At 40.4% G+C, this 16,956-nt stretch overlaps 1 protein-coding gene across 1 annotated transcript in view; it reads right to left on the bottom strand.

Annotated features, from left to right (window-relative positions):
- The window catches only part of WDFY4 (WDFY family member 4), a 239,321-nt gene that overhangs the window by 207,579 nt on the left and 14,786 nt on the right, over nucleotides 1-16,956 (bottom strand). Inside the window, exons 2-9 of the mRNA XM_049790636.1 lie at nucleotides 15,893-16,007; nucleotides 14,744-14,850; nucleotides 13,331-13,465; nucleotides 10,851-11,040; nucleotides 6,897-7,086; nucleotides 5,109-5,266; nucleotides 2,661-3,113; nucleotides 216-320 (exon numbers count right to left, since the gene is read on the bottom strand). Coding sequence (XP_049646593.1) covers nucleotides 216-320; nucleotides 2,661-3,113; nucleotides 5,109-5,266; nucleotides 6,897-7,086; nucleotides 10,851-11,040; nucleotides 13,331-13,465; nucleotides 14,744-14,850; nucleotides 15,893-16,007 — 1,453 coding nt within the window. The remainder of the gene's footprint in view (nucleotides 1-215; nucleotides 321-2,660; nucleotides 3,114-5,108; nucleotides 5,267-6,896; nucleotides 7,087-10,850; nucleotides 11,041-13,330; nucleotides 13,466-14,743; nucleotides 14,851-15,892; nucleotides 16,008-16,956) is intronic.

Raw genomic sequence — 16,956 nt, 5'->3', positions numbered from 1 at the left:
GTAAAGAGAAGCCCTATTTCTCATACATTTAGGACATCTCTTTACCTAATTTTTTAAGTGTTGACTAAACTATCTAACATATGTTGAAATAGAAATCAACCACAACATAGTGTGTTATTTCTTAGATAAAACTTTCATCCTAAATAGGGATATAAATAGCTTGGAAATAATAATTTTCCACCCAATTTAACAAGATAAATTGATAACATCCTTACCAGCATTCCGTATTGAGCCTTTCAGGAGCGTGTCCACAGTTCTCAGCATCACATAGGTGAGGTCTTTTTCTGGATCCTGAATGCCAGGTGTGGACTCCATACTTCCTGACATTTTAAGAAAAAATTTTCTTAAAATAAAATGTACATAATATGACCCAAAATCTCTCCTCATAAGGAACTATTAACATAATGTTTTTATTATAAAGGTGTGCATATCCCCAGTCATAACATATAACCCCATCCCATTAACACAGTTGTCTTCTAACTTGACTGCATCAAAGTTTCCATAGGGCTGTTTGTCAAAATCCTAACACTGTGTCCAATCCTCTGATATTTTGATTTAGAAGGTATTGGGTGGGCTCCAACAATGAACATCTCAAATAAGGTCCCAGGCAATGCTAATAAATTTGGTTTTCAGGTACTATTTAGGAACCTTCAATAGCTGTGGCATTTAAATCCCTGTCTCCTTGATTTCCCATCACACACTTAAGAATTTGCCAATCAGGAGACAGAATGATAGCACAGTGGGTAAGGCATTTGCCTTGCATGCGGTCAACCTGGGTTCAATCCCTGGCATCCTATATAGTCCTCCAAGCCTGTCAGGAGAGATTTATGAGTAACCCCTGAGTGTTGCCGGGTATGGCCAAAAACAAACTAAACAAATAAATATGATTTTAAATTGGTGGTGGAAGAAAATAAATAGCAAAGACTAACAGTTAGAAAGAGAAAAAAATAAAAGAAAATGTCAATCATACCAAGAAAGGAGGATGGCCAGCTTACCTCTACAATATGAAGAGGCACAAGCGATTCTAGAGTGGAGACCTGTGCAAACATTGTTAAATGCCCAGTGCCAGTAAAGCACTTTGCATAAATGATAAGTTTATTCCATAATTAGGGGATGAATGGATGAATGAACAAAAATAGAGTTTAAAACCCAAGAGACAAAAAAGTAGCAAAGAAATGCTTAACAATAAAAGCACAAAGCAAGATTTGGATACGACAGTTCACAAAAACAAAATACTTCATATTGCCCTGTAAAAGGTCATAAATTGAAAAGCAAATCCAATATGAAGTAACTGAAAAACAATTTGCAGTTATAACACTGAAATATTGCACAAAATGACTAGACCAAAGAATAGAAAGATGAACAGAGCAAAACACTCTCCAAGTCCTGGCCCAGAGACCCTCATACTTGGAGATTAAGTTCCTCACTTTTAGTCCCAACCCTATTTGTAAATTGCTATTTTTTGCCAGGGAGGCCTAGGTCATTCCTGGCCTCTAAAAGATCTTGCTCACATCCTCTTCTCAGTCTTCCAGGCAGAAGCAGAGAGCCTATAGATATAAGGCAACTAATATTCTTGTTATTTTTTTTAAATACTAGGCATGATAGGTTAGTATTTTCTCATTTACTTCTAACACTTTGCCTATGACTATATATATTATACTCCTCCATTTAACATAAAAGCAATCAGTTTCCTAGAAGTTAAATAATTTGCTCCGAATCACTGCTCCTACATTACATTCAGCCATAATTGTAGCCCAGTCTTTAAGCTTAGTATACCTTACGGTCCCTTCCCCTTTAATAGGCACAGGAAGCAGATAGCCTGACAGATTATTTAGAAGCTGAAGCAAAATTCTCAAAATGACTAACTGCTAAAAAGCCAAATGGCAGAAGCCTTCCAACTAGTATGGTGAGAGGGAGATGAAAAGTTGGAGAAAGTAAGTAACTGCATTCTGTCTCATTGTCCTTCCTTTGGGATAAAATCTCAGAAAGATATGAACACATGGGGGGAAAATCTAAGAATATGAGAGGAGAGAGTCTTCATTCCCTAAATTTTATTTGAAGATTGTGGAATAAGGGGTGTCAGACAAGACAGGAGTAAAGAAACCTGCCAAAAAGCCCAAAGAATTCCACTAGCAGAACACATGAAAACATGAAAGATTTGAGAAAAGGTAAACTGGGTTGGCAAGCCCTGGCAACTGATCCTATTGGGCTAGCAGCATGGTGGTGCCCAGCCATATATATCAGTGGTCCTTGGATACTTTCTCAGTCCTTGTTCCAAGAGCCCCAGGTCTCTCTAACCCTCCTTTTTCCTCTTCCTTAATGAAGACCTGTCAATTCCCTCTGCTGACTCCTCACTGACAAACTCAAATAACATATAATGCAGGAGACATCTGAATGCAGAAAATTCTTTGGACCTGATGACCCTGTTCTTGAGCCTATTCAAAATCTATGTACTAATGAAAGTTCCTTTGGACCAGCTCCAAACAACATGGCAGTAGCTACTCTTTCAGCCGCATACCTCAAAGGTTCCTTCTCTGATCCTGATGGTGGCAGGTGGCAGGGGCATATCCATTTTTTACATTAATAAATAGCACACAGATAAAGCCCACCTGACACTGACCAACACCAGCCCGTGTCCCATCCCCAATCCTGGGGAGCACCTGACTTCCTCAGGATCTTGGCCTGTTTCCGCAGCTGGGCCAACAACAATCCCAGAAGTCCTGAGTCCCGGAAGATGTCGGTGAAAAGCAGGTCCCTGCCCACAATCCTGATGATGCTCTGCAAGGCTACAAGGCTGCAGGGTAGATCAGGATTCTCCTTGACTAGGTGCTGCACCTTCCACAGAATCTCATGGGGCACATAACACAGCTCAAACACGAGGGCCTCCAGCAGCTGGAAGAAGACTTTCTGCACTGGCACTGGCTTCATGGGCACAAGTTCCACAAACTGTGAGATGGGCTGCAGTGTCCACTCCAACAGGAAGAAGTTGCGGGCATTCCAGTCCCACATAGTCTTAATGGCCAACAAGACCTTGGTACAGAGAGCAGAATTGTAGGCTCTATGAAAAACATTCTGCAGGACTTGGAAGGCCTGAAGATTCTTAACACTCACCCCTGGTGATGAGAAAAGAAATGATTCAAAAGTCATTTTATCTGCCTTTACCTAAAAAAAATACATGTTTAAATTACTGTTAGGAAATACCACTGAAACTCTCTATTTTTAGCATAGAAAAGCAGAAGTGTATAAGGCTAGAACCGCTTTGTCCAAGATGTGGTGGCTGAGTCCGTAAAATGGGGTCACACAGGACTGAAATATTCGAGTGCAAAACCACATACAGAAGTTCCAAGTCAAAGCACAAAGACAGGAATGCAAAAGAAAAAGTCATTAATAATAATTTATGTTAACTTAAGTGAAATTAACAATAAATTAAATCTAACTTAAGCTAAATTAATGTATATCAATTTATGTTAAGAGGGTTAACCCTGGATATGTTGTGTAAAATAAAACAAAATCATCATAGGGCTGGAGTGATAGCACAGAGATAGTTGTCTTAGACACCGTCGACCCAGGTTTGATCCCCGACATCCCAAGTCTACCAGGAGTGATTTTGATCCCCCAAGTCTACCAGGAGTGATTTCTGAGCACAGAGCCAGGAAAAAACCTTGAGTGCCACTAGATGTGACCCAAAACAAAACAAAGTCACCATATAGATTTAAAGACCAATGAGAGAGTATAGTAGGTAAGGTTCTTGCCTTGAATGCAACTGAGCCAGATTCAATTAGTACTATTTATGGAACTCAGGCCATCAGCAATGACCCCTGATCACAGAGCCAGGAATAAGCTTAACATTACCAGGTGTGACCCAGAACCTGATTTTTTTCTATTTTTTTAAAAAAAATTATTTTAGATTATTGCTTTATTTAAACAATATGGTTACAAAATAGTTCATTGTTGGGTTTCAGTCATAGAATGTACACCACCTTTCACCAGAGTACATTTCCCACCACTGATGTCTTCTCTATTTTTAAAATATGGTTTCTAAAACATTTTGAATGATATTCTGAGACTCACATTATATTTCCATTGGATAGTTCTGGACTGAAAGATTGATTTCAATCAATTGAAATCAAATAAGGTTAAAGATTACTAAGCAAAGTCAGTTTCATTTCTAGACAAGCTGCTAAATAAAGACACCTTGGGAATCCACCCTTTTCCTTTTTCTCTGACTCAAAGGTTAAGACTTCATCTCTTCACCCAGGAAAGACACTACCTCAGAGACCATACACTTGCAGTCCTTGAACACCGGTTGCTTCTGAAATTCTCTGACCCATTTTTCCTTAGGTCTGCTGGGGCCTTATCTAGTTACTTCTGGCTGGATCCTGTAGCTATGCAGCTGTCTGACTGACACAGAATTGTGTTCTTTTCCTCAGTCTTCCTCGTCAGCACTTGTTTCCCCAGGCTCTATTTTCTGGCTTGAAACTTCATCTTCCTTTTACTATGACAACTCACACCTAACTTTAAAAACTTACTCAAAGGGAGTCTCTAAGCAGAGCTTTCTGATGGATACAGACAGATCTGGCCTTCCTGCCTGGTATCATCACTGTGCATGAAGTCTGTGTTAGCTGGTTTCCTGTAGATGATGACTTAGCATATGCGGAATATACTTAGGGAATCCCTGACATGATTATGCGATGCCCAACATGGAGCAGAGTGGCTACTGCACAAGAAGTGTGAGCACATGTTGGCATAGTTAACTGATCAAATCAACCAACCTCTCCAGTAACAGTCTCTCACACCTTGCCTAGGAACATGTCTCAGAGCCACCAGTACCACTGGGTAAGCAGATGAAGCAGAGAAAGTCATACCAGTCTGGGATGGTGATCAAAGTATCCCTTTATGAAAGAAAAACCTTTGTCTCTATTGAACAGATATATCCTCTAAATTCCACTAAAGATATCTGACAAAAAAAATCTATGAGAAATTTTAAAGACATGGAATCTTCTTAAAGGCATGACAAGTTTGTCTGTGACACATTCCATGAGCTATCACATTTTTTCCAGTCATGGGTCTGAAAGCTTGTGGATTCCTAGAGAGACAAAATGGCCCACCGGAAGTCTCTTGATGAAGCTTGAAGCCCTCCAGCTGTGGGTAAGTGATGCTGTCAAACACGTTCAGTTCTGTACTCCCACAGGTTGTCAACCACAACACCAGCCCAAGCAGCTCCTCCAAGTGAGGGTCCTCTTCGCTCTCATTTAGCTCCTCATACCTGTGAGAACAGAACAGTTCAGCTCCCTAGACTTCTCTTTTATAGCAGTTATGCTTGTTCATAGTACTGTTCACAAGTGCAATGTCAACTGCTGGGCTGAAAAGACCCGAAAGGTCTCCACCCAAGTCAGTACCCAAAAGTAAGGTGCATGTTCAAGTTAAGTCACTTTCTGTCAACAATCTTAGAATTACAGGTGTGAGATACAAAAGCAGAGACACAGAGAACAGCTGTTTGCTTTTAACGAATGAATCGCCTCAAAAGATGTGTGCTTGAAGTAAAATAAGAATTCTCATGCTTCAGAAGAGCAATGAAACAAGCATCAAAATAATCAGACTGTACTCGATTTCCTTGTGTTTCTTTCAAAGGTGAGTCTCAGTTTTGTCTTTAGTACTATGGAGCAATGGACCATCTTAATCTCTTCATAGGGAGGGGACCTTAACTCATTTTAACTGCCAAATTCAGAGGAAAAAAATGCTGTCAGTGTTAATTTAAGGAACAAAAGAGACCCTAAGGATAAAATCACATCCTTCCAGTTATACTTGTCCCTTTTGCCACTGACAAGGAGACTGGGCAAATCTACCAGTGATTTAACCAAATATATATTTGGAAATAGCTATGACAGAAACCTCACTGGAAGTAAGTTGGTTATGGTCCTCAATTGAAAGCCAATGTCTCATACCCTTAAGAACATTCAATCTAACTGTTCACTGGAGAAAGTTCCTCAGGGTGTTGTCATTTAATCCCATCCTCTTACACTCTCAAGACTGGAAGATTTCAGCACTCCCCCAAGTCTCCTCCAGACTAGAAGCCTGACTCTGTAATGAGGATTATAAAGTACAATGCTCATGGCACCCCTGAGAAAAGGTCCTCACATATTTACAAAACATCTTCCAAGAGAATATATATAGTCTTGCCCTTAATTAGTGGGACAGCTTGTATCACCAAGCAAATGCTTTGACTTCCACCTCATGGCTTCTTTGATACCCAACTCTAACTGAAAGTTGAAGGAGCAAGTGATGGTGCAAGTGGAGGAAGTAATTTTGGGTTAGCTGAACCAGGCCTTTGTTAGGACATAGTTTTAAGGCCTATATTTGGAAATGGATACCCAAAATGCCAGGAAGGTAAAAGTTTTGTGAGAGGAAAGAAAGGAAGCCACTATATAATCAATAGCAAGTGCCAAACTGGGCAACTGAGCTTCATCCTTGAGGTATTCCAAAGGCAGTTTTGCCTCATCAATAGAATGCTGCTTCTTCAGGGTTTTGTTTCTACATTTTTCCAGCTTCCAACCCCAAGGCAGAGAAAATTCCTACATCGATCTCAGAAAGCTCACACAATACAGAGATAACAGGTGGCTGCCAGATTACTAAGTCTACATATAGTATGTACCAGCCAATGGACCTTGTTTAAACTATTGTCTAAATAATTCCATTGTTGCCTCAAGGAAGGGGCTTCCAGATATGACTTTATGTTGTATGACTATCAACAGAATTCTCTCTGGCCTTATTCTAGAGAGATGGGTATTTTAGAAGGCATTCTAAGGAGCCTTGATCTGTATTTTTTCCAAGCATCCCCAATGATTTTAAAAACCTAGACTTTGGGGGATTCTCCCACACCAAATTTAGCCACTTACCGAAGTAACACTTTGAGCAGCACAGGGTAGCCCTCTCCATTCTCAAATTCAAAGAATAAAGCAGAGGAGATGGGGTAGGAATCCTTCACAAAAGTCAAGATGAGATTCACAGCCTCGCTCCCGTCAGGAGCAGGAAGAGTATCTGCAAGCTTGGAGAGGTTCTGCAAGGAGATCTTAACACAGTCCTTGGCTGCAGAAGGAAAGAAAGAAAGAAGAGAAATAGAAAGAAGCGTGCTTTGCTGAGTTCAGAAGCAATTAACCTTTTACCAACATCATTTACCAACTTCATTCCACCACCAACTCTAATTGTACATCATGAGTGGGAATGGAAGCCCTTTCCTGCTGGCTCTTGAGTGAAGAAGTCTCCCCCATGTAAAGTGCCATTCTAAGAGCTACTGTTTAAATATCCAGACAGAGAATAAGCAATAGAAGAAGAGAGAGAAAGTCTATTTATCCTCTTTTCCCCAGCACAGGGGAGATTCTAGTACAATTAGGTTAGGAAAGGTGACCACTGAGCATTGTAGAAGATCTTGGAGAAAACATGAAGATTTTAGATTTTCTTGAGCAGACGAAAAGTACATAGAAAGATGTATAAGCAAGAAGGTGAGCAAAGGCAAAAATAATGATGGGTTTTAACTATAGAAGAAGGTGGTGGTGGAAAAGTGCAGGATGAAAATAAAAGACAGAGAGAAGACAAGGTGTGGTCCTATGGGGCTAGCTATGAAAATAGTTTTCCATAGAGCTCTAAGAAGTCAGGAAAGTTCTCCATCAGAAGATAGAAGAACGTGGAATTTGTATGTTGATTTACCACTCTTTCTATGACCTTTTCATTTGGAGGAATCTTTTCTTAAATGAAGGGGAAGTTATACCAGTGGATGAGGAAAAGTGTCCAGAAGAGCTCAAAACCATATGCTTAGTTGCTCTACTGTACCCATATTGTCCTGAGCCACCCAAGAGTTAGAATCATGCCAAATAACTTTCAGGCCAATTCTCATATCTTTATCTTCTCCTCAGCCCACAGGCCCACAAAACTACCCCTTTTTCATAAAATGTCCGTGGACAGTGTTCACAGCTATAGACTCTGTGACGAGGAAGAATTTTTCATTTTCTGTTGTCTCTGATAGCTGAGAATGAGAATGCAGTAAAACAGCATGCCGAGGTAAGCAGACTTTTCTCAAGACTGTCAAAGTCTAGCCTGTGGAAATAGATGGGATGCTGAGCACCCTGAGTTCAGTTGTTCTGAGCACTATGAGCCCAATTGTTCTGACCTGAACAATTCTTCTGGCCTTTCTAGAAGCCTTGAGTTATGAAAAGGGATAATGCTTCTCCCTGGATCTCCTCTACATAAAATTGATGTTTGTTCAACGTTCCCATGTCTTATCATTGATGCCTCTAATACATAAGGCTTCAGAAAGGTATCTCATCAAGCAAGTTACTATGTGGGCTCAACACTCATCTCTCCCAAAACTATTCATGCTTTGGGGATTTATAGAGATAGAACAGGAATCAATCTAGATACTCTGCATGTGTCAGCCCACTTTAGTCACTAACATCTCATGGTCACCCAAGCATTTCCAGATATAGTCCTGAGACCTAAGTGTTGATTGGAGGCTGCTGAGCACCTCCAGGTCTTCCTAGTACCTTAGGCTCTAAGCAGCAACTCATCTTCAGACTTTTAGAATCTGTCTGATTGGCCAAGAATCACCAGGAGGGCATCTCAGCCTCCTGAGAATTATATGTCAAAAAAATTGTCTCATACTCTAGGATTTATCCATGAGACAAACTCTAGTGCTCCTAAAGCATGGTCACTGGTGAAGTTGGCAGAAAAGTGCACAGTTCTCATCAAAAAGATACCAGTTCCCCACACAGCTGCTGAGAGTAAGCCAAAGAATTTCCTAAGATTCAATAATCCATAGTGGCATCCATGCTTCCTAGAAGTTTTAGGTCTTCGGGAAGCAAATAATGCTAGGGAAGATCCTGCAGCTTCTAACAGAAAATATCTCACAAAGAATCTCATCTCTGATGAGTCCTAGGTGACTGCACCACAATGGTGACCACTGTGGGTGCCAGACACTCTCTGAGCAGACACTTTCAAGTTCCTAACAAAAGGGGAGATAAGAATCCATGTGGTCATCAAAAAATCAGGAGAAGAAATAGACAGACATTTTGACAAAAAAGAAATACAAATAGCCAAAAGACACATAAAAAATGCTCCATATCACTAATCATCAGGGAGATATAAATCAAAACAACTATGAGATACCATCTCATACCACAGAGATGGCACACATCACAAAGAATGAGAACAAGCAGTGCTGGCGGGGATGTGGAGAGAAAGAACTCTTATCCACTGCTGGTAGGAATGCCATCTAGTCCAACCTTTGTGAAAAGTGATATGGAGATTCCTCAAAAAAACTGGTAATTGAGCTCCCATACAATCCAGCTATACCACTCCTAAGGATATACCCTAGGAACACAAAAATACAACACAAAAATTCCTTCCTCACACCTGTATTCATTGCAGCACTATTTACCATATAAGACTCTGGAAACAACCAAGATGCCCTTCAACAGATGAATGGCTAAAGAAACTGTGGTACATATACACAATGGAATATTATGCAGCCACCAGGAGAGATGAAGTCATGAAATTTTCCTATACATGGATGTACATGGAATCTACTATGTTGAGTGAAATAAGTTAGAGGGAGAGAGATAGACGCAGAATAGTCTCACTCATCTATGGGTTTTAAGAAAAATGAAAGACATTCTTGCAATACTTTTTAAGAGACAAAAGAAGGAGAGATGAAAGTTCCAGCTCACTACATGAAGCTCACCACGAAGAGTGATGAGTGCAGTTAGAGAAATAACTACATTGAGAACTATCCTAACAATGAGAATGTATGAGGGAAGTAGAAAGCCTGTCTAGAGTACAGGCAGGTGTGGGGTGGAGAGGAGGGAGATTTGGGACATTGGTGATGGGAATGTTGCACTGGTGAACGGGGGTGTTCTTTACATGACTGAAACCCAACCACAATCATGTTTGTAATCAAGGTGTTTTAATAAATATATTAATTTAAAAAAACCCATGTGGTGGGGTCGGAGCAGTGATGCGCAGCGGTAAGGCATCTGCCTTACCAGCGCTAGCCTAAGATGAACTGTGGTTTGATCCCCCAGCATTCCATATGATCCCCCAAACCAGGAGCGATTTCTGAGTGCATAGCCAGGAGTAACCCCTGAGCATCACCAGGTGTCGACTAAAAATCAAAACAAAACAAAACAAAACAAAAAACAACAACAACAAAAAGAATCCATGTGGAGGTACAAGAGCACACTCAGTTATGAGGGCAAAACTGAAGTGTAAGCTTCAAATATCTGGTTTCAGAATCTGTAGCCTTGATCTGGTAATCAGTGAAGAAGCTGAGGCACTTAAATGGGGTGTCTCAATGTTTAAACTTGGAATCGAGGCTTCAGTAGCTAGAAAGCCTTGGCAGATTTTTCACCATGCTTATTTTTCATATTCCCCCATGGCAAAATTATATTCAAAGAGAAGTAGCAAGAAAATCAAGTCCAGTCCAGCACCTCTTTGATGCCAGCATGCAATACAGCAAATCACCACTCCCTCCCTTTTCCAATGCAGGGAGGTTAGAGATAGCTCAAGAGGCTGTATACTTTGCAGTTAGGAACCCCAGATTTTGTCCCCAGTACTACATGGTCCTCTGAGCACCACCATAGGAAGCAAACTCCACTAACTACTAGATGTGTTCCCTAAAACAAAAACAATGTACTTCCATGAATAAACTAAAAAAAAGCAATATAGCATATAAAACATAGCTGGTTATTAGTTACAACATTGCTTGTCAATCTCTTTGCTTCCAGATATCTGTATAAAGGTAGAACCACAAGCTCTATATAAAGCACCACTGGGCCTGCACCTGGTATCCCAGGTCCTACCATGCAAGTATTTGATGATGTCTGGGTTCTGGGCCTTGGAAATTGCTCTCAGCACACAGAAAGTAGGCTCTTTCCAAAAACAGCAGCTGTGCTCCCGAAGACAGGTAGTGGCAATCATGAGAGACTGAAGCTCATTCCCCGAGAGAAAACCCTCCAGCCCCCGAGACTCGCTGCAAATGTTCAGCAACATCTGGTGAGAAAATACAGCCAAAAATTAGTTAGTAAACCTCTTATCTTTGGCAGAGATGTTCCCTACTTTTCTAAGGCAGTGATAGACACGGCTCAGCTCAATGCACAAGGTTATACTCTACTCAGACCATTTTGATTGTCAGCAAACATGACAGAGTTGAGTTTAAAGTCTGAATTTACAATCCATAGTCTAACATTTTACATTGGGGTTTTTGAGGGAGTTGGAAGCCACACTACCATGTTCAGGACATAGTCCATGCTCTATGTTCAGGAATTACTCCTGGCAGACTCAAAGGGCTCTGAGAATCAAGGATTAGTCACGTGCAAGGAAAGAGACTTATCCATTGCACTATTGCTCTGGCATTCTATTTTCTATTTTCCAGATCATATCAGAGATGTGTTTACCTTGGAGTGATGTCTTTTTAAAGATAAATGCTAAAAAAATACCAACATTGCTTAAGCAATATAATTGTAAGGATCTAGTGATATTTAAAGAGAGACATTGCACAGGGGAAATAACTCATTACATCATGCATAATGCACTGGACTGAACCCCCAATATTGTATGGCCTTCCAGCACAACTCTGTGCTCCAATGGTGTCCTCCAATGTTCTAACATCTTGAGCACTGATAACTTGTATCAGGCTGACCTCTGCCAGGAGTAACCTCTATTTTTTAATAATTAGTTTATTTATAACACTGTGGTTACAAAGTTGTTCATAATATAGTTGGGTTTTTTTCCCCACAATTACAACGTTGTTCGTGATTGAGTTTTAGTCATTGGATCCAAAGAGATAGTACAATGGTCATGCATTGTACTTTGTTACCCTTGTGGTCTCCTGACCTCCCCCTAGAGAAAGATTCCTAAATGCAGAGTAATCCCTGATCATCACAATGTGTATCCCTCCTCTCACACTCAAAATCTTCCTCCCCATAAGATAAAAGTATAGTGTGATAACTTCTGAACAAGAGTTCTTTTCCCTGCCATTCCTGCCAGAGAGACTTTGAATATTTCCAATATCTATCTTTCTATTCACTTGGTATAAAATCTAAAGGTGCTACTGAGGCTCATTATTCAGAGTTCATCATCTGAAAAATGCTCCACCCCAGAAGCTGAGAATTTATAACATGTGAAGAAGGAAGCAGGAAACAGAGATTAAACATTATGATAAAAGTTATTCTAGGGACTGGAGCCTTAGCACAGCAGTAGGACATTGGCCTTGCATGTGACTGTTCAAGGATGGACTTACGTTTGATCCCCAGCATCCCATATGGTCCCCCTTACCAGGAGCAACTTCTGAGTGCATAGCCAGAAGTAACCCCTGAATGTAACCGGGTTCGGCCCAAAACCAAAAAAAAAAAAAAGTTACTGCTAATTTTCAGAACAGTATTTGATTTTGGTGGCTTCAGAGAATTTGTGAGCTGAAAAGAAGAGGTGGCATTGCAGAGTCGTTAACAATTTGACCATGAGTGAACTTGTGAGCCAGAATTCCAGGATGCAAAACTCAGATACCATCCAGTATTAACTCACCACCTCTTAACTATCAAAGAATCAAGATGACAGCAACAAGTACACATCCTAGATGTAATAAAGAGCTCGTAAATATGAAAAGTGACCATAGTAGCTGGTAAATACAGACAATGGACTCCAGAGAAATATTACTAGTGAGGCAAGTAGGGGTAGAGCCAGAGAGGAATTTCTTGGTGCCAAAGAAGGCACCAGAACAGAACCTGTGGTGCATATTCACAGGAGAAGGAGCTGATGGGGCCAAGTGAAGTAGGTAGACCACACCTTTCTCAGCGAAGAAAACAAGGGGATTATTGATACTAGCACAGAAATTAAGAAAATCTATTTCCAAATTCAAGGGATTCACTGGCATTGCTGAGCAGGAAAGAAAAGGAGTAGAGGACTTTTGAACTTGGGGAAGATCAATACATCTACAAAAAGCCAATGGACTTGATTTTCAGAAGAATTAAGCCCCTCTTCTTTTTTGTTTTGTTTTTCTTTTTGGTTGGTTGGGTTTTTTGTTTGTTTGTTTGTTTGTTTTGAGGACACACCCCTGGTAGTGTTCATGAATTGTGCCTGGCTCTGTGCTCAGAAATCTCTCCTGGCAAGTTCAGGGGATCATATGAGATGCCAGGGTTTAAACCTGAGCCAATCCCAAGTCAGCAGCATGCAAAACAAACAATCTACTATTATCACTACTATTTACGGCTATATACAACTACTGCTGCTGCTGCTGTATACTGCTACTGCTAAAACTCTGGCCCAAGGCCCTCTTTTTACTCACCTGTACAAACAACCTCTGAACTTGAATATCACTCTCAAAGATCTCCTCTTTGTTCAGAGGAAAGACAAAGAAGAGATAGAGGCACTGCAGAAGCAGGCCTGGGAGCCCAGAGTCAGTAATTTTGTACAGTGTCTCCTGCAAGAGAAGAGCCAATATGAGTCAAAGCTTGGATAGAGGGGCTGGAGAGATAGTATGGTAGGTAGGGCATTTGCCTTGTACATAGCTGACCTGGATTCAATCCCTGGCATCCTATATGGTTTCCCAAGCACCTCCAGGAGTACTTCTTGAATTCAGAGTCATGAATAACCCCTGAGTATGACTAGGTGAGACCCAAAATCAAAACACCAAAGCTGGCTAAGAGGGCTGGAGCAGAGGGTCCAGGCAAGGGAAGTGGGGATGGGTTAGAGTAAAATAGGACATTTAGCAATGGGTATGGCATAGTGAATGAATCACGTTGTCTCTGAGGCAATGCATTCTAGAACAAGAGTGGAGATTGTCATAGAGCCACAGGGATGGGAGGATGGGGGTTAAGATGATTGCCTTATAAAGTGAAACTTCAATGTCATGCTTTTTCAAAAGGTTCCATTACACAACTTTGCTTTTCAAAGACCTATAATAGTGCCAGTTTTTAGAAACCCAGAGAAATTCCATATATTTTCCTTTTTACTTTTGACAACAAAAGTAAAAAAAAAACACTCAACTTGTTCTGCATGCAAGGCAAATGCCCTGCCTCTGTGCTATCTCTCCAGCCCCACCGTGGATATGATTTTTAAATTGGTTGTTTGCAGTTAGTTTTGGCATCTAGGAATAAGTTTAAAAGGAAGTATGAGTCCAAACCTGATGTTTCAAAATCTCACTCACATGCTTTAAAAAACACAAATTAAACAAGGTAGAGGACCCATTGTCTCAGCCCAATGAATAGAAAATTGTCTATACACATTAGATTTTGTTTTTGTTGTTTGTTTGTTTGTTTGTTTGTTTTCTGGGACTTTCATACCACAGAGTGTGGCATAGGGCATACTGCTAGCTTGTGCTCAGGGATCCCTTCTGGTGTGTAAATGAAGTGCCCAGGTGTTCTTTATTCACTGTATTACCTCTCCAGTCCCAGATTAGCTGTTGTTAATCTTTGTCTCAAGCCTAGAACTACACTTTTCTTCTATAGTTTTAAAATTAGTGACACAACAGAATCTTCTGGAGAGTTTCAATAGTGTGCCCCCCCTTGCCCAGGATGACACACAGCTTGCCAACTAAAAAGATGAAGCTCAGACTGCAAGTTGCTCCAGGTCCTGCTCTCTACTAAAGGGGACTGTGGAAAGGGAAAAGGAGCGGTTTCACACAGTGACATGCTTGAGATGTATACTGCCTTGTGTACATGTTTGAGGAGCACAAACCAGGGGACCAGCTGGAACTTACCAAGTCTGTGCCCATGAGCACATACACTGACTTCAGGAGTAGGTAGCCAACATGATCTGAGTTCCCCGTCCACTGCAATAGCTGCTCTGTGGCCACTCGTGCTTGCTCTGGCAATAGTGAGGGAAAGATAGTGTCACTGGCTAGATAATACAGTGGCCCTACCAGCTTACCCTGCTATTAGGCTCTTGATCCATAGATTTCTGTCTCCTACCCTTCCCACCATTACATTTGTGTCTGCCTTGTATATGGCCATATTCTTCTTCTTGAAAGACAGCTTTTATCATACCACTGTCTATAATTGTTTTATCACAGTTAATGACTCCTTAATGTCAAAAGATGTGAAGAAGCTAAGTTATTGGACTTCTCACAACCCAGTCTTCCTTTAGTCCCTGTATCACACACCATTTTGTGTTGTAGGGCTTCCTGCAATCAGTATCATGCTCAAGCTCTTCCTTCCTTTAAAACTGTTTCATGTCTTCTAGCCCCATAGCCCAATGCCAGGATCTAGCTCTGCAAGAGGAAGAACTAAATTCAAGAGATACCTCAACTCAGCCTAGCAGAAAACATTTGGGCCACTGTGTTTCTTTGTAAATAAAAATTTGCAACTTGGTGTACCTTTCATCCAACAATCCTTCCAGAAAATGCATGTGTGAAGATATTGAAAATGTAAATGTACATATATACATATATGTTTATGTATACATGTGTTTCTGAGGAGGTATGTATTCCTGTATATGTGTTGTATTTGTGTGTATATGTGTGTGTGTGAGAGAGAGAGAGGGAAAGAGAGAGGGGGGGCAGGTAGCCAGTGAATTAGTGCACCAACAGAACTTACTGAGTCTTCCCATGAGCACTTACAGAAGCAAGTAGCCATTGTGATTCACATTCCCCATCTACTGCAGCAGCAGAAAGTATATTTGAATGTAGAAATAATGTGTGTACACTCTTCCAGGTCTGTTTTCCCTCCTCTGCTAGCCTTGCTTTCTTTACCTTCTCCAGGTACTTCCTTCTCAGTGGCAAAACTGAGCTCACCAAATATTTGTAGACATTTTTCTAACTCCCCTAGAAAGTAGAGAGGGACTCAGCCTGGGAAGCATATGCATAATCTTGGTTGCTTTCCCCCAAAGTATTCTCCAATAACTTTCTTACCTGCAGGCTTTCCCTCAAGAGCCTTCTGAATTTCCTGAGCAAACTGATTGGAAACGTCTTCTGCAAGCTCTTGAAGACTTGGGAAATTGATGATTCCCACAGAGTGTTCCCAGGCCTAATGTGCAAAAAAAAATTAATAAAAATAAAAAACGATCTCATTAGGGAGCCAAAATGACAAAGCAAAATATGAGAATCACCTGGCCATTGGCTCAACACAACTCATTCTCCCAGGTTCATTGGAAAAGACCCAAAATCATCTATCCCTTCACATCTTGCACCATATCCCAACTTAGGTTACTCTGAATTCTTCAACTTTCTGCTAACTACCTGGCCACTTGCTTTCCCCTGGGCTTGCCCTAAACTTCCCTCTGGAAATGGCATCTGCATGTTAGTAAATAACATTCTCTTTCACAAAGCCAGATGCATCTGGTACCTTACCAAGCACCCAAGCACCAAATTTCTCTAGCAGAAAATACCACGGATTACTCTAGTTCTTCCACTACCTCAGCTTCTTTATCCCATCATTTTTATATCTCCTTTTACACATTTCTCAGATCTTACACAGAGACTTAGTTTTAGGTCATGCAAATATTTTCATCTGATAAATTATAAGAAGTGAGATTTCAAGTCCAAAGACAGTATACTTGTAACATATTTTGATATATATTACTTCCTCACTCTTCAGAAGACATGCTTTCTCCTCTTCAAGGAAAAACCTTGTAGAACAAATACTTGCAGTCTTTTAGTTACTAGAGTGAGTGAATGCTTAACTCCTTACTAGAGATAGTATGTTCATAAAGTGTAAATCTCTATAGTCAAAGACACTGTAAACAAAATTATGTAAATGACAGATTGAGTGAAAATATTTCAGAATCTATAACTAAAACTTATAGTATATAGATGAATAATAAGATGGCCAATGAACTGATTTTTAAGGAAAATGAAATAGCAAGAAAATCTCTAAAGGTAAAATAAATGTCAAATAGCAAGTTACTATTAAGTAAAACAATGAAAGTAAAACTATTTGATATATTTTATATTTTTCCAGTTGGAATAAATGAAAT

The sequence above is a fragment of the Suncus etruscus genome, chromosome 17, assembly GCF_024139225.1.
Source record: "Suncus etruscus isolate mSunEtr1 chromosome 17, mSunEtr1.pri.cur, whole genome shotgun sequence".
NCBI classification, from domain to species: domain Eukaryota; kingdom Metazoa; phylum Chordata; class Mammalia; order Eulipotyphla; family Soricidae; genus Suncus; species Suncus etruscus.
This window is presented reverse-complemented; position numbering and strand designations above follow the sequence as displayed.